The 25,325-nt window shown below is 41.6% G+C and overlaps 1 protein-coding gene across 8 annotated transcripts; it reads right to left on the reverse strand.

Moving 5' to 3' along the window:
• Positions 1-352: 352 nt before the first annotated feature.
• LOC128741896 (ras-like GTP-binding protein RhoL) lies at positions 353-23,838 on the reverse strand. Of its 8 annotated transcripts, none has more exons than XM_053838003.1 (6): positions 23,272-23,838; positions 22,687-23,066; positions 22,506-22,620; positions 1,630-1,878; positions 1,428-1,545; positions 353-1,361 (listed from the first exon to the last, which is right to left on the reverse strand). In XM_053838003.1, exons 4-6 carry the CDS (start codon positions 1,864-1,866, stop codon positions 1,156-1,158), a joined length of 561 nt encoding a protein of 186 aa, XP_053693978.1. In that variant the 5' UTR covers positions 1,867-1,878; positions 22,506-22,620; positions 22,687-23,066; positions 23,272-23,838; the 3' UTR covers positions 353-1,155. The 8 variants fall into 8 exon arrangements, with proteins under 8 accessions (XP_053693978.1, XP_053693975.1, XP_053693976.1 ...); XM_053838000.1 differs by having other exon boundaries at positions 22,687-23,136; XM_053838001.1 differs by having other exon boundaries at positions 23,200-23,838.
• Between the last annotated feature and the right edge of the window lie 1,487 nt (positions 23,839-25,325).

Consider the following 25,325-nt stretch of genomic DNA (forward strand, 5'->3'; position numbering starts at 1 on the left):
ACTTTAACAGCTTATGTCATTCGTGACTTCTGCGGGGTTGGGATTTGAACCCGGGTCCTCGGCGTGAGAGGCGTGAATGCTAACCACTACACCGGGTCTGACCCCTATCAAACGGTTCTTCTGAGAATTGACGTAAGCTAGACTGTCGATTGTAAGCCACTCCCAATCGCCGAATTTTTTGAATTATAACAATGAACTTAGGTAAAATAAACCCAATCTTCTATACTTGACGATTCGCATGATAGTAGATAAAACCAATCCAATTATTTAGTTTATCAAAAGTCGAAACGTAACAAAAAATATTTTTCTTCAATTGTTAGGTGCTTCACTAAAATGCTTTTACATATTTTGACGTATTTTATTTATTTTTTTACTATTTATTTTTTACATAAATTGCGTCCCAAAGAAAAACAATATTACACTCAACAGATTATATTTATTTTTTAAATTACATATTCAATGATTACAGGGATAATCAATGACTAGTTACAGGCTCCCTACTATCATATCGTTGTGAAAGCGATAAAGAATCAACATTGCTAATGTATTCCTTTCTTTCGTGACTCATCTTAAAAACTAGTTCAGCAATTTATTATATCCGATATATAAATCTCATAAAATTCAATACTATATCGGTAAAAAAAATATTTACGAGTGCTACGTATACAGCACTTGCATCAACGACTGTCGTAGTTTAAGGGTCGAACAGAATTGCACGTCGTGTTAACTTTTAAAATAGTGCTGACGGATGCGTCAACGTACAATTCTGTTTAGTCTGAAGGTAAATTATATACATTTTTTAAATGGACTAAGGAAATCGTCGTGTTTAACTTTAAGTAGAAGACTTATCATCACTGGCCATAAACTAATCATAAAAAGCAAAGTCTAGGCGCTATGTTGGAATTCAACTTTCTGATTTTTGTTCGACAGACTTTGCAGCCAACTGTTAGTGATAAGACAATCCCTGCGCTAGTGGTACGATCCTATTGACTCCAATAGTCTCTCCCAGTCGAGATTCGAACATACGATAACTAGTTTGTTAGACCAGTGTCGTACCTCGAGACCAACTGAGAGTTACAAGCTAACAATATATTGTGAGTTATTATAACTATTATCTATTGTAATTATTCATAATATAAACATCTAATATAACTTTCAAAGTATCACGCACACACGTGGCCTGGTGTGCGGCTTTTTTTCCACCGCACGAACAGCTTCATCGAATACATCACCGAGATTGAGTTTTTTTTTCGCAGAACATTCAACTAGTGAGTAAGCTTTTATCTTATGTTTCAGCTTTTTACCTTCAGCCGTGGTTACAAACTTTTCTGATCCATGTACACGAAGATCGCTCTTGGTACCTATTTATATATGTATGAAATAAAAGATTGAGAAATATTAAATGTATTATTTTATGCATGCATTACCAACTAGCACGATTGGAACATTTGGTGCAAAGTGCCTTATCTCGGGGTACCACTTCGAAAGAACGTTATCAAACGATGTTTTACTTGATATGGAGTAACAAATGAGAAAACAGTCCGTCTGCAAAAGAAATACTATGATACATCAATTCAGTAAATGATTATTAGCACATATTTTTCACATATGTACTCAAGAAAAACTTACGTTAGGATAGCTAAGTGGCCGTAATCGTTCATAATCTTCCTGTCCTGCTGTGTCCCAAAGCGTAAGAGCATACTCTTTTTCATCTAATGTAATGTTACAAGCATGATTATCGAATACTGTCGGTACATATTCGCTAGGAAATTCGTTTTGAGTGTACGTGATAAGCATACATGTTTTCCCGACCATTCCGTCACCGACAGTAGTAATTTTCAGTGGTCGCATGTTTCCCATCGTCATTCTATCGTCAGTCTAGAAAATGAGAAAGAAAAAATAATAAATCTTTGAAATGTTGGTACAACATGTTGTTCTTTTTCAGTTTAGTAATAAACAATTTCTTCCTGTTTTGAAAGAATAATTTAATTAGTGCTTGATTATACGTCTTGTATGCCGTATTGTTAATAACAATTTGTTATTGATTATCTGGTCACTTAAGTAATCGGCTTGCAATTAATTTATCATTAGCAAAGCAAAGCATTTGGGACAAATGAATCATTTTTCTGCAAGCTTGACTTAGTTACGTACCTTCCATGAGGAAGCGACATTTTTAAAGGTATTAAACAAAACACTTTTAAAATTTATTACCATTAACAAGTTTTCTGAATTAAGTTCTGCTTAATAACTGGTGTTCTTCGACTGCTATATGTGTATCGAATGATTGGGGTTTTGGCGGTTCAGTCATCAAATTATAGTAAACGCTAGATTTCACTTTTTACGCCAATGTTTCGATCGCGGATTTGGATCTTCATCAAAGCTTCTATAACGTGTATTTTTATTAGCTGTTGTTGTCTGAGTTATAATTTGTTTGTTACTTACAAAGTGTTGATCGTCTTTGTCTACTCTACATTCTTTTAGCCTTCAGCGTTATCTGGTTTTGGATTTTAGTACAATTTGTTTTGCTACATAATATTTACGTTAATCAGAATTTAGTTGCGATTTCTAATTGGGTAGATATATAGTATTGTTTTGACTTACTGGTATCTATCATTTGTTTACGTTGTCATATTTATTGCTATTTTACCTGGCGTGAATATTTCTTCCTGTTTTGGGCACGATACTTTTACAATTGACTTGAATTTAATTGTGCTATTTTTCACGAATATTAAACAGTTTTGATATTGAGTTTAGTGCAGAGATGCCGCGATAGTTATTCACATTTCTCCTATTCCCCTTTTTATGAACAGAAAACATGTATGCCGATTTCCATATTGTTGGGAAGACACATGTACTGATTGATAAACCGAACAGGTGGTTCATCGGAGCAGCCAAGGCGGTGATACACTGTTCCAACAGAAGAGACGGAATACCATCCTGTTCAGAAGAACGAGAGGATTTTAGCTTCGCGGCGGCTGATATGACCATCGCGTCGTCGGTGGAAAGGTGAGTTAAACAATTGCTAAGTACAGGGACGCACTGGATGGCTGCGGAAATTTCTTCTCTTGTCAACCTTTCGTCTGTAAATACACTGGAGAATTTCCGCGCGAATAGTTGGGAAATCTGTTCTGTGTCACTGGCAGTTTCACTACCCAGGAACATTACCCAAGGAAGCCCGTTGTCCTTCCGCTGTTCGTTGACGTGCTTCCAAAAGGATTTGGGATTCCTTTTCAGTCTACGTTCGATGTTGCTCAGGTAGTTCCGGAAGCAGGAGCGACTCAATCGTTTGTAACGCGTGTTGATCGACAAGTAGTGGTTACGGAGTGGCAACGTTCGATATTTTGAAAATTTCTTGAGAGCGGCCTTTTCTCGGATTTCAGATGTCGTAACATAGCGTTTACCCAGGGTATCTGCTTCAGAGCGGGCATGGTTCTTTTTGGGACATGTCGATCGATAGCGTAGTTCAGGGTATTGGTGAATGTCATTGCGGCAGAATTATCATCATCCTTGTCCAAAACTGCATCCCAAGTGATGCTAGTCAGGTTTCTTTGAATTTCCCTGAAGTCCGCATGGGCGAAATCATAGTGAACGATCGGTGGTGCACTAGTCACGTCAAGACGTATTTGTTGACGGATAGTAACCAGCAAGGGTGGATGATGTGGAACGTCCTTAACAAGCGGGGAAGGAGCCATCGCTATTTCGAGAGCCTGAATTTGCACACTAGCAAAGCATAAATCGAGAAAGCGACCGTTTTCGTTAGCAATGTTGTTGACTTGTTGCATGGTGGCAGTGCTGTAGCAGTCGAGTAACTCGTTAGTGAGTGCAGATAGAGACGACGAGCTAGAGTCAACGTACATGAAACCATTGCCTCGTCCGCGCCACTTTAACCCAGGCAGGTTGAAATCGCCCATAACGATTATCTCGTCTACTGGAGACGCCATTGAAACTATTGTAGTAACTGAATTCATATGAGCATTCAAGATAACGGGGTCGCGGATGCGATCCGGAGGCAGATAGTGCCCACAGTGCACACAAGAACAGCCTCCGGTCTGCAAGCTTTACCGTTACCCACACTTGCTCGACGGGTAGCCAATTCTCATTTTCGACGATAGACGCTTTGAACTGATGATGGACTGTTATCGAGACGCCACCTCCTGTACTTTTGCGACTATTCTGTATGCTGCGGTCGCAGCGAAACACCTCATAATTAGGCCCAAATATCTGCCGAGAGCACGTACGATTGTCAAGCCAGGTTTCGGTCAATACGATTATCTCGTACGGACTATCGGCGTAGGCGAGCAGACAGTCGACAGCACTCGTGTTCATGCCACCCCCAATTTGGTAGTAGCAGTGAATATGTTGGAGTTCTGTGCGGTTGTACGATTCCTGGTTGCGAAACGAAGGACTGAAAGCAGAGTACGGATCACCAGTGGGGCGAGAATCAATAATTACGGACTTGCCTGGCAGAGAGTTTTGAACGCCCCGTCCGCTGCTCCCGCACGCAGGACCGGGACGGCTGCTGGTCGCTGGCTGGAATGACTCGACTGCGGCAGGGAGGTCGAGGGCGTCCATGGTACCAACAACAGTGCATCCCGTTGTCCCGGTGTGAGTTGAATTGAGTGGTTGACTGAAGCTGGCAGAAGTGTCGAGCCGGCAGAAATCAGTTGGCTGAACTTCGAGGATCGGGGAGCCGTTTGTTGAAGAACTGGAAACGTAAACTGCATCAGCAGAGAAATAGCGGTTCAGCGCGATATACTTGCCGCGGGTAGGTGTCTGGAAGCCCTGGTTCCCGCACCCACACACAGGACCGGAACGACTGATGCTGGCGGGAATGTCTCGACTGCGGCGGGGGGGGGGTTAAGGGCTTCCATGAGGCTGTACTCGATGCATTTCGGTATCGTCTGAACTAGGCGTCTGAAGTCGACGGCTCTAAAGGGGCTGGAGAGTCCAGCGCCATCGGAGTCACGGATAAGGTGTCGACAGCAGGGTTACAGTGTGGTCTAACGGCTGGAGTTGCAGGCGGAGCGGTGGGGATAGGGGGAAGCCATACCGCTGGATTCGAACGAGCGTCGTCGAATTCCCTAAAAGCGATTCCTTGTGGACAACAGTCGGGGGTCAAGGCCGCAGTTTTGTATTTCAAGGGAATGCTAACCTTGAAGGACACAAAATTTAGCGGCTGGAGGTCAGTACCCTTTTTTACTAAGGGAACAACTCGTATGGCATCCCGAATCTGTAGGCCATCCCGAACTAGTCCTTCGACGACGTCAGTGGTCACGGTGGGGTGTAAACGCGACAAGTACACCGAGAATAAATTGGGTGGGGAACTCACCATAAGCTTATCACGGTTCTCGACGGGCCTCGTTCCGGTGGCCGGTTTATTCGGTGTCACTGAGTCATCTCGGCGACGTTTTGAAGGACGATCGCGGTCAGGTATCCGCATCGGGGTTGCAGGATTGACCTTGTCGGCGGTCGGGGTTATTCCTAACAATTTCGTCTTTGAGTTCAGAGATTCCATTTATTTGGCCCTCGATGACGGTAGAGATGACATTTCCGAGAGACGAAACCACACTTTTGAAGCGCGCAAACTGCATTAGTTTTACGCACTCGTCACACATCCAGAATAGGTTGGGGTTTTCGTGGAGAATCTTCGAGAACGGGCCGTTGAAACCAGCGCACCGGACATGGCAGGCTTGGTCGCAAAAACCCATACATATAATATGGTCCTCTGCTTTTTTCAGTGCTTTAGCACAGCGGTCACAAGCGGAACAGTTGGTCATATTGACTCGAAAAATATCAATTCTTGTTAGAGTGTACGGTATGCGACCGCCGATATGGATGCCCTTAGGATCATTCTGACAGCAGGTACACGCAACGTGCAGATTTATTTCCGTGTAGCAGGTGTGCTGGCACTGGCTTCGTACAAGATGTAAACAAAACAGTCGAACAAGCTCACCTAAAAGCTCGTAGAGTCTCTTCGATTGTGTTCGATTATTAAAATTACTATTGAAAAACGCCACAGGCAATCTTCGTTAGCACTCTTCACAAAGAAAAAACAATAAAACGAACGAAAAACAAGTAAAATATTGTCAATTGCAAGGAAAATTGTCCAATCAATAAGTGCGCAATCGCTCATAAAAGTGCTAATTTAGCTTAAATCGTTTCGGTCTCTTCGGCGCACTTATTATTCTTGGAAGATAACGAAAAAGTGCGCCGAAGATACCGAAACGATTTAATGCAAAATAGCACTTTTATGAGCGATATCGCACTTTGGATGGTACAATTTTCCTTGCAATTGACAATAATATCGAAAACTTAGCGGCTGGTAAAAACACAGCTATCAACGTTCAATACACTGAACCGAATTACCTTCCTTCATGGTGAATTCTATAATACTCGATGAAACCTCATGACAGCACAAAAGCCCCTCTTCTAGTTAAGTGTACTGGACAGAGAAAGGCAATTAGTCCTCGCCATAACATGGGATAGTACTGGCAGCCAGGAACGAGTGAGTAAAGTAGAGCAAGCTTTGAATATTGCGGAGATTTCACCTATTTAGACTTCCACACGAAAATTATTAGCGTGGTTATTTTCTACGTGTCCCACACATGTTTCCAATTTAGCAATTTGAACCATCAGTTTCTTATTACTGCCTTCCCACTGTATCCCTCCTTGCTTGACAAGCATATTTTCAATGTATTTGGTAAGTATAGGATAATTATTATTGGTTGGTAAATGGTTTGATAATGCGTAAAACAGACCTGATTGTGGTACCTAGCTTCTTATCTAGCAACTCCTACCCCTACCTCCACGTGGTACCAGCCGGAATATGAGCAACCTTAGCGGAGATCGGGTAACCAACCCCGGTGGAAACTAAGGTCGTATACCAACAGGGGAGGAGGCACAGTGTTGTCTCGACACTGAAAGATAGCAGCCCCATCCCGAGACTCGATAGCGTAAGCCTAGTACGGCTACCTATCTAAACCCTAAAAAACTAACAAGAATCAAAAAATATCTTCTCAGAATATTCGGCATGGACCAAGGTGACGAAATAAGGACATGGAATGGAGACTTGGTACCTGGAACTGCAGATCGCTAAACTTCGTCGGTGGCGACAGGGTGCTGCTCGAACAGCTAGAACCCCGAAAGTTTGGCATCGTGGCACTGCAGAAGTTCTGTCGCAAAGGCGAGAAGGTGTGGAGGATCCGTGGCGGAAAAGCCCAATTTTTCCAGAGCGGTGGAGCGACCAACGAGCTGGGAACGGGCTTCGTAGCTCTGGGCAAGATGCAGGATCGCGGATGGACTGGAAAGCGATCAACGAGAGGATGTGCGTGTTGAGGATAAAAGGCCGTTTCTTCAACTACACCATCATAAACGTGCATTGTCCACACGAAGGTAGACCAGACGACGAGAAGGAAGGGTTCTATGCGCAGCTGGAGACAACGTACGACAGCTGTTCACCACGGGACATCAAGATCGTCATCGGGGATATGAACGCCCAAATCGGCAGGGAAGCAATGTATAGACCGGTGATCGAGCCCCATAGACTGCACACCGACACGAACGATAACGGCTAGCGACGCATCAACTTTGCGGCTTCCCGAGGCTTGGTGATCAAAAGCACCTTCTTTCCCCGCAAAGATATCCACAAGGCCACCTGGAGATCACCTGACCAACGAACCTTGAACCAAATCGACCATATTCTCATCGAGGTCCCATGATGTTTTTCTCGAACATCACCAACGTACGCTCCCTACGGAGTGCGGATATTGACTCGGACCACTACATGTGCGCTCAAAACTATCGACGGTTTATACCTCGCGAAAAAGTCGCCCTCCTCGGCTAAACATTCGGCAACTAGACAACCCGCGAACTGTTGGAAACTACGCGCACGTACTGGATGAAGGTCTGCCTTCCTCTGTGGAGCTAGATGCTCCGCACCTCGAAAACGGATGGAGTAGGAACGAGGCCGCAACCGCGGTGCTAGGTGTGGAAACATCGAGTGCACGAAACGATTGGTTTAACGGGGAATGCCAAGAAGCGATAGAGAGGAAAAAAACCTTGTGGAAAACTATCTGAGCATATCCACGAAAGAGAACTTGGCCAAATATCGACGAGCGAGGAATGAGTTGACCACGACCCTGAAGAGGAAAAAGCATCAGAAGGAGGACAGAGATCGTGAGGAGCTAGAACAACTATTCCGCGCTAACGACACCCGCAAGTTTTACGAGAAAGTGAACCAAACTCGCAAGGTCCACACACCAAAACCTGACATGTGTAGGGACGAGGGAGGGGATCTAATCACAAACAAGCGCGAGGTGGTGGAAGCAGTTCTTCGATGAGCACGTCAACGGCGATATAGCAGCAGGAGACGCAATGGAAGTTAACCTCGGAGTACCTACAAACAACAACAGCGTACCGACTCCCGATCTCGAAGAGACGATAAATCGGTCTGCTAAAGAATAATAGAGCCGCCTGAAAGGACCCACTCCCGGCAGAACACTACAAAAATGGCCAAGAACCGCTACCAACGGCACTTCACTGGCTGATTTCGAGGATTTGGGAAGAAAAGAAACTACCTTAGGAGTGGTTGGAAGGCGTAGTTTGTCCCATCTACAAAAAGGGCGACCGGCTAGACTGCTGTAACTACCGCGGCACTGCACTGGTCAACGCCGCCTACAAGGTGCTCTCCCAGATTTTGTTGCGTCGTCTATCACCAATAGCAAGAGAATTCGTAGGACAGTATCAGGCGGGCCTTATGGGGGCCCGTGCTACTACGGATCAAATTTTTACTCTCCGACAAATCCTCCAGAAATGTCGAGAGTACAACGTGCCCACGCATCATATTTTCGTGGATTTCAGAGCAGCTCACGATACCGTTGAACGCGAACAGCTATGGAAGATAATGCATGACTACGGCTTTCCGGACAAACTGACGCGGCTGATCAAAGCTACTCTGGAACGAGTGATGTGCTACGTGCGCGTTTCGGGGACACTCTCAAGTCCTTTCGAATCGCGCAGAGGGTTACGGCAAGGAGATGGACTGTCCTGTATGTTATTCAATATCGCTATTGAAGGTGTGATCCGACGAGCGGGCATCGAAACGAGAGGAACGACCTTTACCAAGAGTAGCCAACTCCTAGCCTTTGCAGACGACCTCGACATCATTACCAGAAACCGTGGGACGGCGGAGGCAATCTACGCCAGACTTAAAACGGAGGCTAGGAGGATAGGGTCACAAATTAATGCGTCGAAAGCCAAACATATGGAACTGGAAGTGGTTGAGGAGTTCGTATATTTGGGATCTCTAGTCACCGCTGACAATAATACGAGTAAGGAGATCCAACGACGCATTCAAGCTGGAAATCGAGCCTACTTTTCCCTCCGCAAGACGTTTCGATCCAGGAGCATACGCCACCGCACAAAACTGACGATGTACAAAACGCTAATAAGACCGGTAGTCCTCTACGGACTTGTGACAGTAACTTTGCTTACGGAAGACATACGTGCACTTGCCGTCTTTGAACGAAAGGTGTTGCGGACTATTTTTGGCGGAGTACAAACGGAAAGCGTAGAGTGGCGGAGGCGTATGAATCACGAGCTACAGGCGCTGCTTGAAAAGATTCCCATCGTACACCTGGCGAAAGTTGGGAGACTACGGTGGGCCGGCCATGTCGCAAGGATGCCGGACGACTGTGTAGTGAAATCCGTTCTCTTCAAGAACGCAACCGGCACCAGGAATAGAGGGGCTCAACGTGCTAGACGGCTCGACCAGGTTGAAGCTGACTTGCGTGTGTCGAGACGCACAACGAATTGGCGACGAGTAGCCCAGGACCGAGTACAATGGAGAGGAGTTCTTGATACGGCAAGAGCCACCCCGGCTCTCGGCTGAATAAGTAAGTAAGTATTATTAAAATATGAATTTGCCTAGGACTCGTAAAATTGCTGCAAGGCACAATATCTCTTACAATCATTCTAGCCAGGAGCATTGGCACTTCTTTCCAGAATCTCCAGATTAAGCAACTTGCAACGTTCCATATATGACGGTAGGATCAGGCCATGCGAATACGCAAAGCATACCGTAAAATCATACCGTGGGTTCGGATCCGGTTATAATCTGAGATTTTAGCTTGGTTCGACCCAGCCACCTTCCAGCATTGGACAAAAGGTAGGAGTCACAACGACTATTTGTTAAGCGTAGCTACTAATTTAGGACAGAATGTGCCAATTGACAACCGCGGCGTTGACCCAAAATTGACCCAATTTCTGATTGACTAAAAACGACGAGCAACCATTGGCTGGAAAATATAACGCGGTCTCGCTTTCAGTGTTGCTGAAACTTATTAGTGGGAATTAGAGATGGTCGGGTAGCGGAAAATTTGCCCGAAACCCGCACCCGTACCCGTACCCGCCGGGTTCGGGTATTGGAAAAAAATAATTTGCGGGTTCGGGTCGGGTACGGGTTCTTAATTTTTGTTTTTGAAACCGGGTACGGGTGGGGTCGGGTATCTCTATTGACCTTTTTAACACTAAAGATGGTCGGGTACCCGGGCCCGTCCCGTACCCGTCGGGTTGCGGTCGGGTTCGGGTATCAAAAATAATAAACTTGCGGGTTCGGGTCGGGTACGGGTTTTTAATTTTTTTCTTGATCGGGTACGGGTCGGGTTCGGGTATTCAAATTTTCATACCCGACCATCTCTAGTGCAAATACGACTATAAGTTATTATTTCCGAATTTTGATTTCTTTTGTAGTTCTGTGTAGTTCTATGTTTGGTTCTAAAATGTTTGTTTGTACACGAATTTTAATTTTCAAAATGAAATACAAAACATGGTTTTAGTCGCATATACTGTGGCGTATTCGGCAGCTGTTGGTCGGCAAACGAAGTTATTCTTAAAATAATATATGCAGGAAACAGTGGCGCAGAGTGTACAAAGAATATTTAATCGGGATGGCGGTCATAATGAAAAGAAGAGTAAGAAGCCAGATGGCACGTCCCGTCCTAGCTACTAATAACCCCCCTCCCCCCTCACCTTCCCGCTCTTTCCCCTCTTGATAGTATTACTGCTGTCAGTAGGTTGTAGAGAATTCTCAATTTTATTAGCAGTTGCATTACTTGATGGTATAAACCATCTGAAGAGTATAATAAAAAGAAATTACAGTAAAGATAGTGCTGTACGCCCATCACGATATCTCAGCTGTCCATTGACCAATAAAGCTGATTTTTGATAGTTGACTAGGTTATACCGCATGCTAACAATGTACCAAAAATTCTTACGATGGTGTTCACATCAGATGGTTGTGAAGTGCGTGAAAAGACTGGAAACGTTATTGCATCGGGGAAACAGGTGAATGGTCTGTATATGTTAAATCGAGAACACGAGGACTCGCTGTTAACAACAAGTTTTGAAGTCTGGCATAGACGGCTTGGACATCTCAATTTTCAAAGTTTACGAAAACTGACAAGAATGGCGGATGGTATCGAACTGACGAATTGTGAAATTCCGGAATGCATTACCCAAGTAACCACAAGCATTAACGCATAACCCCATATTGGTAGTAGCTCGACATCGCTAATACCAGACAGCGGTATATCAGCAACGGATCATTGTAGCTAGCTTTTGCTCATGCTTACCGATAGATGGACACTAAAGCCCCACGTGGGATATTTAGAGTAAACTTTAAGGCTGATACAGATTACACGTCATAATTTCTTGCCGTTCCGTTGTTGTTGACGGTTGATAACGGTTAATTTGAACCGGTCTTTTTAGGTGGACCAATCAGATTGCAAGGCAGTTTGACAGACGTTCGTCGAGTGTATTTGACAGAATATGTCTATGCTGGAGCCATCTGTGAAATTTTTTAGCTTTTCCAATGATCCATTCGCATGGATAAAACTTTTGTATAAACATTGCTAATGCGTTTAAGCATTATCGTAAATTAGCATTATTAAAAACACTATTTGCGTAGATAATGTTACAATATGTTGCTTACAAGCTTTAGGACAAATCTTTAAAACGTACCGTAAATGTTAATAAAATGCTTATACCTGACTTCGTTTTTGCTTATTTACGGCCACTACTCATGCTCTGTTTCACCTAACTGCTGCTGTCTTTTTTCAACCAATTGAATTCTAAAATGAACTACGAACGACGATTTAAGTACGACTAATTACAACCCACTCATCTATAACAGCTGTGGTTAAGATATCAAAGGTGCCAGCAAATGAACCATGCAGGGATACACGCACCCAGGTTCAAGTCTCATTAAAGGTAACATTTGAAATGCAAAAAAAATCCATTCGTCGTAAATAATGGAGTAACGCATAGCTTGAGAAGCTGCTAGAATCAGCGGACTTAAAAAATAAATATGAAAATATATATTTATTTTTGTCTTTTGACACGCCGGCCGAATTGATGTTTTTATATTTTTTTCGCAAACAAGCTAAAAATAACGATATGTCGATAATGCAGGCGAAGCGATGTTTAATTCAAGCCGTAATGGTGCTTTAGCAATTGCTATTATAATGCAGCTTTAATTTAACAATAGTGTGGCCCTTTCCACTTTATTACTGCATTTATTGTACATGTAAGAAAATAATACATTATATGATATACTTTGTAGCGCACTATAAAGCATTACAATTGAATTGATATAAAGCTTCGTGGTTACTTGGGTACTTACGTAGAAGGCAAGCATGTCCGAAACTCGTTTCCTTCCCGTAATTTCCGAGCTGAAGGGTTGCTAGATTTGGTGCACTCGGATTTAGTCGGTCCGGTGGAAATTCATTCCCTAGATGAAAGCCGATTTGTAATGACTTTTATTGATGATGCAAGCAGGAAAGTGTTCTTGTGTTTTTTCAAAACGAACAACGAGGCATTTGAGGCATATATCAAGTTCAAGTCTATAGGGTTATCGAGTTTATGATCCGATTAAGCGTAATATCCTTATCAGTCGTGACGTAGCGGTGATGCAGGAAGGAGAGCCGCAAAATTTACTTGACATTACGGAAGCTGCAGGACAAGTCCAGTTCATGGAGCTGTATACAATCCAACAACCGCTAGTTCATTGTGATGAAGCTGAGGGTGAAGCAGACAGTGCACCAGTTTCATCGGGAAGTGACTCCAGTGATATTGAATACGAAGATGCAGACAACGAGCCTACGCTCCCATCGCAATCTAACAGACCAGCTGAACAGCAGCAAGGGTTGAGGCAAAGCGACCGGGAGCGCCGATGTCCAGGCAAGTATTCTGATTATGTAACTTATAGTTCGTTTACTGGTGAAGCTGTTTCTCCACAGTTGTCATCGATTCAGTCGCAAATGCCGTCTGATGATCCCTAAAACTGCGACGAAGCTCTCGGTAGACCTGATCGCGACCAGTGGATGGCAGCCATGCGAGAGGAAATCGACGCCTTGGAGGAGAACAATACGTGGGAGTTAACCAGTCCTCCAAAAGATAGGAAATCCATTCGAAATAAATGGGTTTTATTAAGAAAGCTAGGTCTGAATGGTGAGATCGAGCGATATAAGGCGCGCTTGGTCGTGAAAGGTTGTTCTCAGCGGCCGGGAATTGATTACGACGAAGTCTATTCTCCGGTGGTGCGATATTCCACGATTTGTTATCTTTTGGCGCTTGCTGTGAAGTATAATTTGGATATCGACCAAATGGACGCAGTGACTGCGTTCCTCCAAGGAAAATTGAAAAATTGCCGGAGGGATTTGCAGGAAACTCAAAGCAGGTCTGTCGGTTGCAAAAAGCTTTGTATGGGCTAAAACAGTCTAGCCGTGTGTGGAATTGCGAACTAGATGGAGCCTTGAAAGAGTTTAGATTGGAGCGTTCACAAGTGGATCCTTGTTTATACTTTAAGCTGGACGGACAGAAGATGTTTTTCGTTACAATCTATGTGGATGATTTTTTGATATTTTCTAATTGAAATTTTTTCTCAGCAATCGCTAACGGATGAAAGATCTTGGTGAAGCAACTTTTTGTCTTGGATTAAGAATCACAAGAGACCGTGAGCAGGGGAAGCTGTTTGTGGTTCAAAAGCACTACATCGAAAGCACTCTACGAAGGTTCAACATGGTGCACTGTAATCCGATGTCCACACCAGCAAATGCGAGCGTACAATTAACTAAATCGATGTCACCCGCTACAGCAAACGAGATGCTTGAAATGAAGCAGATACCCTACCAGGAAGCAGTGGGTTGTCTTACTTATCTGGCGCAAGCAACGCGGCCGGATATCAGCTACGCGGTGAATCAAGTCAGTCAGTTTAGCAGTAATCCAGGGCGAGGACACTGGAACGCCGTCAAGCGCATTATGCGGTACGGCTGAAAATCGGATTACATATTCAAAGGAGTGCAGTGCAGAGTTGTCTGGTTATTCGGATGCTGACTGGGGAGGAGACCCAGATTTCAGAAGATCAACCACGGGATACGGATATGTCTTCACATTCATGGGAGGAGCTGTATCATGGAATGTGAAGAGGCAATCTACAGTTGCGCTTTCCTCGTGCGAAGCAGAGTACATGGCACTCTCTCGTACCATCCAAGAAGCACTTTGGTGGAGTTACCTTCAAACGCAGATTTTCGGTGCTCAAGCTATTCTTGTGTGGTGTGATAACCAATCAGCCATAAGCATTGCGCGTAATCAAGGTTATAATCCAAGAGCTAAACATTTAGACATTCGGTATAACTTTGTGAAAGAGGTACTGGAAAGAGGTGCAGTTAAGCTAGGATACGTTAATACTAAGGATCAACCTGCAGACGGTTTCACTGAAGCATTAGCAAATCAGAAACAGCAGCACTTTAAGAATCTATTAGGCTGCATAGCTTAGGGAGGAGTGTTAGAATATATAATGTATGTACCTAATAGTCATAGCAACCACTGTTGTTTATTCGAATAAAATTTTCACTCTTGCTTAATAGACTAAACCAAACGGATCTCACAAGTAAAATCAACCTTATTGTATAATGGACACCTGAGATATCGCAATGGGCGTACAGCACCACCCTCCGTGTTATACAAATCTTTACTGTATTTGGATTAAAACGCTTAACGAATAGCTCAGTACTGAGTACAGTAAAGAGAAATTCTTGATACAGCACGAACCATCCCGGTTCCATGCTGCTAGAAGAAGAAGAAGGAGGAGGAGGCCAGCACTGAGATAACACTTTACCAGAAACTGTAATGATATCACAGAACAGAAGTGGAAGTAGAAATCCAAACACGTACATGCTACTTTCTACAGATACTAGAGAACCTGGCGGTAGCGAGTCACTTTTTCCCACGAAAACACAGAAACGCATATGAATGCACACGAAAGCATGTGAAATCTGCTATGCGATTGGCAGCGAGCGTTCTGCTTATATTGCTGTTATTCGCTTCTATGCAAAAACCTTCCCAAAGAAAAATAGAAACAAAAAAGACTCTGTTACCAGTTTTGATCGCCGAATCGTTCGGACTTCCACTTCTGTTCTGTGATGATATCTCACCAAGAGCAACTTAGTACTTTGTTTGCTATAATGCTGACAACATTGAACCACATTAAATCAAGCGTGCTGGGTGCTACGTCTCAGTAGATTTGCATTGATAACAGGAAATGCTTGTCAACTTTTAGGGACTGCATTTTTCCACACGTGCTTGTTTAATATAATAATTATATAATAAGTTGTGCTTGAAATTTACAATGATATGAAAGTATGCCACCAAGAAAAAACTACAAGGTATACAGCCCTAAGGGTTGTACGAATGGGTAACGTAGGACTATATCAGAGAATTAGATCAAAGACTAATGTAAACTGCAATTCTGGCATATGTATGTTTATAAGAATCTGTGAGTGCCATTGTTTAAGTGAATGTTTAAAAGAGACCGAAATATTCAGATTCAATTCTTCATTGAATGCAATGGTGACTTTGAAAATCCGTGGAGGGGGGTTCATAAGTGCAACGCCTGCAACCATTGAGACATAGATTTCTTTTAAAAATCACTTGTGTGCATCATAAAGGTTGAAATAGTAATGAATGACCAGCCCCCAGATTATTGTATTGAATATGATTATGCGTAGCTTGACATGTTTCAATAATCTTAGTTTTACTCGCTTGTGACCTTTAAAAGGGCCATTGATTACAAATAACATTAAAGCAAAGGATATTCATCGCAAATATGACGTGCTATTCGAATGTCCTCTTTTGACATGAATGGCAACAGGCATGTAAGTTAAAGACGTCGATTCACTGTCTTTTGCTGCGAGAAGGGTTTACTAGTTTAATTTCACAGCTTACCGCTTGCTACATAGCAGAAAATATGGCACATACGCAAATATTTCTGTTTTATTTGTATGAGAGTCCTTATCCTCCTACCACAGGGATCTCAAACCATCATCAAATAAATTTATGCCTCCATTAACCCCTACATGCCAAATTTGGTTCCACTTGCTTGACTAGTTCTAGATTTATGAGGAAATTTGTATTTCATTTGTATGGGAGCCCCCCCTCTTAGAAGAGGAAGGAGTCTCAGTACACCATAGAAAAAAATCCTACCTTCTGAAATCCCCACATGCCAAAATTGGTTACATTTACTTGATTAGTTCTCCAGTTTTGAGGAAATTTGTGTTTCATTTGTATAGGAGCCCCCCTCTTACGCCGCCCATAAAATTGCTCTCTCGCCCCTCCATAAAATTGCTGCTCATTTCATCTTTCCAAAAACATATAAATTGTTCAGTTTCGTTCAGTAGTTTATTAGCAGTTATTTGCATTTAAAATCTTTCATTCCAACGTTACACTTCTATTTTCGTTTTCACAAAGTATCAATCCCAGATAATAAACAAAGACGTAGTCCTACGCCAAAATTTCACAAGCCAAAGATGCCATAATTTCAACCAAATCACACTTTTGTCATGGTACGTTAAAACATCAAAATTCAAGTTTTATTTAAAAAAAAGTCAAACCTTGATTGAACATTAAAACAGTCGACAAATTTCAAACCAATTCATAAAAAAAAACAAACAAAATCATTAATCTGTTGTGAGAAAATTCGTAGAAGGTCACGAACAGAACGTATTTCAGCATTGAGTTTGTCCATAGGTATTGGCAAATATTCAGAAACTCACTCGCGTCCACATCGTTCACATCAATCCATGTCCTCTGAACGTATGTCCTGGTCAAGTAGCACAAAAAGAACTTTTTGCCCTGTCTAAGTGATACACGTCGAATGTACAGATATGTAATGACCATCCACGGTTTTCTTTAAAGCGAAATACTAACCGCACTCTGGGCAAACGCGGCTTGCAAGATCTTTGGCAACAGAAAAGTAATACATGTCATAAGGCATCTTGCGACTACCTTGCGGGTTTGGGATAGGTAATTGCAACGAAATATGTTGGAAAAATAGCATGAACTGATCGTTGCTTTTGATATCAGATGGCTTTGGAACAAGTAGGCCGGTTGCTGCTTGTCTGAGTGTCCAAGCCGGGGGAAGTAACCTCTCCAGTAAAAAATTCAGCAGGTTACTACACATTCCCTTGCAACATGAAGGATTCCGATACTTCACATTTTAACTCATAAATTTAAGTTCTTGTAACATGAAGGATGAGTTGATATAAAGAAATTTGAATTTTTCATGACTTTTTTCTGTATAAAAATCTTACGTAAGAAATGATAAACTCATCAATAGTTTACCAAACGCATCAAAAAATATGTATGTACCTTTACAAATATTTCTTTGTGCTGGAGTTACATAGCAGCGATGGCAGCGACATCAAGATTTAGTTTGCCATTTACTACTCGAGGGGTGCACTATTGAAGGCTTACTCGTAGATTACATAAAAACCACAGAGAACAGATTAACAGGCTCGAAGGAAGTAATCGATTTTTTGTGTGTAAAATCTGTCGGTAGCGCCCTCCAGAAATAGTTTGCCAAACGCATCAAAAAATATCCATGTACCTTTATCAATATTTCTTTGTGCTGGAGTTATATAGCAGCGATGGCAGCGACATCAAGATTTAGTTTGCCACTTTGTGCTCGAGGGGTGCTCTATTGAAGGATTACTCGTAGATTACATAAAAACCTTTTACACACTTTTTGTCAATTACCTGGTAGTCTGTTCTCTCTGCTTCTACTATGCCCAGTCTTGAGCTATGGAGTCTTCGCAAAAGTCCTTGATTTGGCAAGCATCCAGTTCAATATCACTAAAGTGACCAACGCGGTTACTGGGAACTTTTTTTCAGAACGGTCTCCAACTTTACAAAATAAATGACACGGGCGTATCCACCTTTTCGCGTGCCTAATGGCGGCTAGTGGGTACACTTTTCGACAACGTTTATTTGCTTTTGGGAACCCCGCTCACGTACGCTTGGAAGTTCTAGAACAACAATCAAAGCTGGAAATAACAATCTGACGTGAACAAAGTTGCCAAAGCCATGCTAACGTTTTCCGAAAGCTGTACCCACTAGCCGCCATTACGCACGCAAAAAGGTCGATTATCAAATTCACCGTCTCTGCACTCAAAATAATCCACACGTCCTTTCCTTGTGAAAAATCAGTACCCAGGAAACCAATAAGCATTAGTATAAGCAGTAAATCAATCGTTTATTAGCATCCCTGGCGTTTTATAATGCAGGTTGCGGTTTATCAGCCTTTTGACTGCATAACTGTTGTAAATTGGCATCCAAAATTCTATTTAAAATCTTCTTGTCGGTAACTAGCTGCCAATAAGCATTGCCAGCACTATATGAGGGCTGGCAGTAAAGTAGCCGCTTATTTTGCCAAAATAGCATTTAAGTAGCGTTTAAGGCAACTTAAATGCTTATTGGCTTGCATTTAAATTGCAATGGAAATGCTTATTGGTTACCTGGGTATAATCAATATATATAGAATGCCAGTGTCGCTGCAGTGCGCGTGGTACATGTTCAGATGATGTATTTACATTATATGCATATGTGTGTGTGCCTGAGATTCATCAAAAGGGGAATCTCATTGTCAAACTTTGACAACCAGTTTAAAATTTCAAATATGGCTGCCAAGTAATGTGATTGGAAACTTCGCTGTCTTCAAATTTCTGAAAAAATCGGTGCAAAAGGACGCAGTTGTGAGATTCAATTCATCCAGACGAAAAGAAAAAGAGCGTTTAAAAATATTTCACTGGCATGAAAACACAGTGATGAGCGCACTGATGACAGCACCAACCAGCGCACAGATAAAGAACAGATAAATAACAATGAGCAACTTTGACAATGAAGTTCCCGATTCACAGACTTGATACAGATTGTTAGCATCATGTTTACTATCAATGAGTCCTGTAGAAAAACAGCGACACTGGCATTCTATAGGGTAGATGATCCATTAGTTGCGCTACTAAGCACAATATAACTTCATTATGCTTGTTTATTGAGGTATAGGGGGATTAGGGGCATAATGAGCACACGGGGCGAAATGGGCACCCCTCTTTTCTACGAAAGTATGCATTTTGTAGCATCATACGGCATGCGAAACACTGCTGTAAGTACTACAGTATCAATTTATCAAAAAATTAGGGATCTCTACTTTTGAAACACGGAGTTATATTAAAAAACTTAACTAGGTTCTCAGACGCTGAAAAAATTATAATTTTGGTGCACTACCAAATAAGCTTTTACGATCATTTAAATATCTTAACCTATCGAGTGCACACTGGAACACGATGTATACATTGTATCTCAAATTTCACCTTCATTGAAGTTTTGATTTTCTACTGTAATTAGTGTAAAAACCCATTTTTACTTTAATTACTTGACTGGGGGCGAAAAGAGCACCCTTAGGTGGGGTGAAACGAGCACTATGTCGCATTAACTAACCTGTCAGTTTCTTTGTTTATCGCATCAATGCTTGTTTACAGTGATGGTATGAATATGTCAAAGGAATCCGGAAGACATAATTGGTCAAAAAAGGTCTTGCAAGTGGCCTTGACCACTATAAGACGAGACGGAATATCCACAAAACAAGTCGCCAAGTACCACGGCATTCTGCGGCAGACGTTAGCTCGGTATGTTGAGCCATACGAAAGGGCAATCTCGGAACAGGAGGTGGACCAAATTGATTCCTTCAAAACTGTTTTCGTCCCCGCTGCAGAACAAGAGCTGGTGGGCCATATTTTGTATATGGAGATTCGATGCTACAGTATTGCTACCCATGAAATAGGAACCCTCGTATATCACCTGCCAGAGGGAAACGGAAAAGCATATGTCTTCAACACTAAAACACAGCTAGCTTAAGCGTCATCCGAAACATTCCTTGTGTGCTCTAGAGGCAACCTCCCCGGGGTCAATTGGCTTCAAGCGGCTTGCGGTCAACAGGTTTTTCGACGTTTTTACACGTTTTATTTTTGTGTATGTGTGGGTGTGTATGTGTATGTGTATATGTGTATGTATGTGTATATGCATGTGTGTGAGTGTGTGTATGTGTGTGTGGTAGATGACTTATATACAGTATACACCCTTCAAGCATGTGTTTATTAGGGTGCTCATTATGCCCCAGGGGGTGCTCATTGTGCCCCACACACTGACCGATTTTTAGTTTTTGAAGCATGAATTTAAATTGCAATTTTCGTCATCATGTCAATTATTTTTCAATTTCTTAACAGTCTGCCTTTGATTATCGATAGTGAATGTATGTTTTGCAATGACGACACTTTAAAAATTCATTCATTTTGGGTGCTTAAATCAGCCAACAAGTTAGGGTGCTCATTATGCCCCTAATACCCCTATGCTTCAATTAATGCTTGTGGGATATAAATTTATCAAATACAAGGTATTTGTCACAAGGCAAGACAATTGCTTTCGTTGTACCAGAAGCTTTATAAGAAAAAATGAATTTTCCGATTCAATTATATTGTACCAACAGTTGCGCTAATGTTTCCTTAATTAAGTTTGATGTTCCTTTAATTGTGGTATTCCATATACATTGCTACCCAGGTAACCAATAAGCATTAATATAAGCAGTAAATCAATCGTTTATTAGCATCCCTGGCGTTTTATACTGCAGGTTGCTGTTTATCAGCCTTTTGGCTGCATAACTGTTGTAAATTGGCATCCACAATTCTATTTAAATTATTCTTGTCGGTAACTAGCTGCAAATAAGTATTGTCAGCACTATAAGAGGGCTAGCAGTAAAGTAGCCGCATATTTTGCCAAAATAGCATTTAAGTGGCATTTAAGGCAACTTAAATGCTTATTGGCTGGCATTTATGTTGCATTGGAAATGCTTATTGGTTACCTGGGTAGGTTGCTAAGTGAAAAAACATCGTAGCAAAACTATAGATGAGCGCCTATAGTTGTGCGCTCCAACTGCGCGTTGGATATTGGAAAATTGGCATTTTAGCAAATAATTTTAAATAGTGTAGTCTAACTACCAATACTTCTAAAAACCTGTTTTATATAATGAATGTAATTGTTTTATTTTAAAATGCTACGGTGAAGAAAATATGCATTAATAATGAATAGTAGCGCAACTATTGGTACTACCACAACTATTGGATCAAGTACCCTATATATTGATGCTACTGAAAAATCACGTAAATTTCTCTACGCCGTATAAATAAACAAACTGAATAAAAAAACTGCTTAGAGCATAGGGAAATTTACAGCACTAGTTGTACGATCCTCGTTGTCGTCGTTAGTAGCATAGACATAGCATAGCATAGACCTGGGGTGGCTCGTCCTATTTCAACTAATCGGCTGCATTCAACTCAATCTTGGGTTACTTGTCGCCTATTTCCCAGGCATCGCAGAAGGCGCAAGTCACAAAACCAAGTTGAACAATCTCTCACGTTGGGCCCTATGTTTTGGGTGTCCGTGGGGTTGTTAAATATAACCGTTTTTCTTAAGACTCTCCGGTTCACCGTAGCTTACCGGCTTTCACCAGATGTAATATTTTTTGGTTTTACAATTGATTAAGGGTAGGGGAAAGCAATGAAGAATTTTTAAAAGAAGGAGAAAGAGTGGAAAGGTGAGCGGGGAGGGGTTATTGATAGCTACACATAACAAGTAGTCGTTGTGATTCCTACCTTTTTTCCAATGCTGGAAGGTGCATGGGTTGAACCAGCATTCCAGCATTGGACAAAAGGTAGGAGTCACAACGACAAATAATTATGCGTAGCTAGCAATAAGGTTAGGCTATGTTAGATTTTTTTTGTAAAAGCCCCCCTAAAAAAATTCTGGCTACGGTCCTGGCTTTACCAAATGTAAAAAGAATCAAATCTTTTAGATGTGTAATACCCTACATAGCGCTATGCGTATCTACTAATTATGTTCAACGAGCATCGTCATTAGTACCACTGTTTGCTGCAATTGAAGGGAGATCTTGATAATATTTCAATTGACCTAATGTTCACGCCTTGAAAACATACAAGACCAGAGAAAAATGTAATCGTCGGCTAGTAAACATGGCCTATATTTGGTGATTGACTATAACGAACATACTAGTGAATCACTAAGCCGTGTATAACTATTATCGTTCGTTCATTTTCACTCACCTTTTCTTTTCACCTTTTTCGGATGATTCGTCTCTTCTTTTCTTTATCTGTCGTATCTGACGTAATCCACTTTTTTCCGCGGCCTTATTAAAAGATAATAATTGTTAACCGGCATCTAAACGAATAGGTAGTATATTAATTTTATTATATATATTTATATATAAAAGAAGTATGTAATTACTCCATTACTCCATGGCACTACACATGAACTGCGAAATCTTCAACTCAGAAACTTATCTTGCTATATCATTGCGCGCAATTGAAGTGTGTTCTTCACTTTGTTTCTTGCGAATTCCAAATTTAGCACTGTTAGCAATTTGTCGTCTTTGCAATAATACAAACGCGAACGTCCGTTTGCCGCAACAAACACTAATAACTGCGAATGCTAACTGAAATCATTTGTATTTTTCCACTGATAAGATATCACGTCTTTTATCACTTGATGGGCGATATTTCTTTTCTTTCTCCACTTAAACTTGTGTTCCGGGGCATGTCTCAACAGTATTACTATTCGTTAACGTTGATTGTTACCAACACAAATATAGTGTAGAAATCGCGATACTGAAACGTAAATCATTTCTGAGCAAATGTCCTATTGAACGTATAGTTGAAATATTCGTCATTGAAGACACTAAACACCACTCAAGTAAAAAGCCAATCGAATGTTAGCGAATTTTATGGTAAACTCACTCACATTGCAATTATATTGGTGAAACACGGAACTACCACAAAAATAAGCAATGAATCTATCAATTATTATTCATACCACAGGCTGAATCAGCTCACATAATTAATCGGAATTTCTAGCACTTGAGAGCAAAATGTTTAAAGTTTGTATCAATTAACTAAACAAACATTGGATATTTATTAAATATAAACATTCCACACGATCGCAAAACAGACATGTCACATGTTTTCTAAAATGATTAGCATTCATGCTGTATGCATACACCCGTGTATAGAAAACGGTAACAGCGTAACAGGATATGGAAGACGATAATAAATAACCGATAACGATAAAGCGCGCTAGTGTCTGAAACAAAGCACACACTACACTACACTACATATATTGACCCCACCAAACGAACAACCCGCACCGTTCACCAGTTTTCAAAGCAAAGTAGAAAAAAAATCATGAGATATCGCACAAATTCGAGAAAGGAACGCGAACGTGATGATGATCGTCAACGAACTATGTATAAATGAACCTTTTGGCCTCACACTTTAATTGGGTAGAAAGAAGCACGCGATACACCGATTCTACAGTGCGAGAGCATATATGTATGACAATGATGACCACGATCGAGAAAGGCAAAGCGCATCGCATCTGCAAAGTGACAACAGAAACCGACTATGATTTAAGCCACGTAAAGCAGTCAACAAACGGACAACGGTATAGTGTGTGTGTCAGTTTTCAATTTCCTCTGCACGCCTTAATGAAAACATATTTTTGTGAAATCCATCACCTTAGCGCAAACTTATGCGCAATCAACTAGCTAATTTAAAATGACTAGATTTTTTTTGGATGATTGCGGGACATATTAACCTTCCTAGTGCATCGGCATACTAACAAGGCTCGATATTCAATAACGAAACGAGGTAGAGGCTTGGAATTTTCTGACTTTTCCTAACTTTTGAAAACTAACATTGTGAGGGGGGAGTTTCAGCTTTCAGCGACATCTAGAAGAGGCACAGCAAAAAAAGTTTCGTATAATGCATTGGGATCGAAAACGATCCAAGTTTTCAACTTGCTCTCATTCATCCATTTTCAATTCGAATTTCGTTTTCTTTATGTCATTTAAAAGATATGACTAAAAATTGACACTCAAGGTATTGACCAAACTCGTGTTTTAGTCTTTGACCTTGAAATACGGCCAGGCATTAATATTAATATTTTTTTGAAACGATGGTTTTTACAATTGATGGAGGTACGGTAGGGGAAAGTAATGAAAATTTTTTGACGTAGGACTACGTCTTACGGCAAGTTTTGATATAGGGTGTCATTCCAAAAAATCGAAAAATGCGAGCGTCACGAAAAATGATAGGCGGGTTTCCGATCGATTTTCAATATTCTTACACCAATCGATCGGAAAATATTCTAAGAATAGACCCAAATGAAGAAAAGTATGGATTCTTGATGTTGAACTATTGAAAAATTGAAAGTAATGAATCTATGTTTTACCAGAATTCTCGCTTCGTGATTGGTTGGAAGATTCTTTGCGATGTCTAAACCTATACCAATTTGATATCTGTGCTTGAGAAGTGAGCCAAAACAAGTGACAAAGTTCCCTCATTTCAACAAGATTTCTTAACACCGCGATTAAACCTAGACCATTTTGATGTCCTTGCTTGGGAAGTACGCCAGAAAGAGTGACAAAGCCCCCTCGTGCCAACAGATTTCTTACGAACGCGATTAAACCTAGTTTAATTTAATGTCTGTGTTAGGGAAGTGTGCCAGAAAAAATGACAGAAGTCCGTTGCCCCAACAGATCGCAAATTCTTTACTGCGAGACGATTAAACCTCGGCGAATTTGATATCTGTGTTGGAAAAATGTGCTACAACTGTAGTGTTCGGTAGAGATGGTCGGGTATGAAAATTTGGATACCCGAACCCGACCCGTACCCGATTAGGAAAAAAAATAAAAACCCGTACCCGACCCGAACCCGCAAGTTTATTTTTTTTGATACCCGAACCCGACCGCAACCCGTCGGGCACGGGTACGGGTCCGGATACCCGACAATCTTTAGTGTTAAACGAGGTCAATAGACCCGACCCGACCCGTACCCGGTTTCAAAACCAAACCCGGGTACGGGTGCGGG

This window comes from Sabethes cyaneus, chromosome 3, assembly GCF_943734655.1.
Source record: "Sabethes cyaneus chromosome 3, idSabCyanKW18_F2, whole genome shotgun sequence".
NCBI classification, from domain to species: Eukaryota; Metazoa; Arthropoda; class Insecta; order Diptera; family Culicidae; genus Sabethes; species Sabethes cyaneus.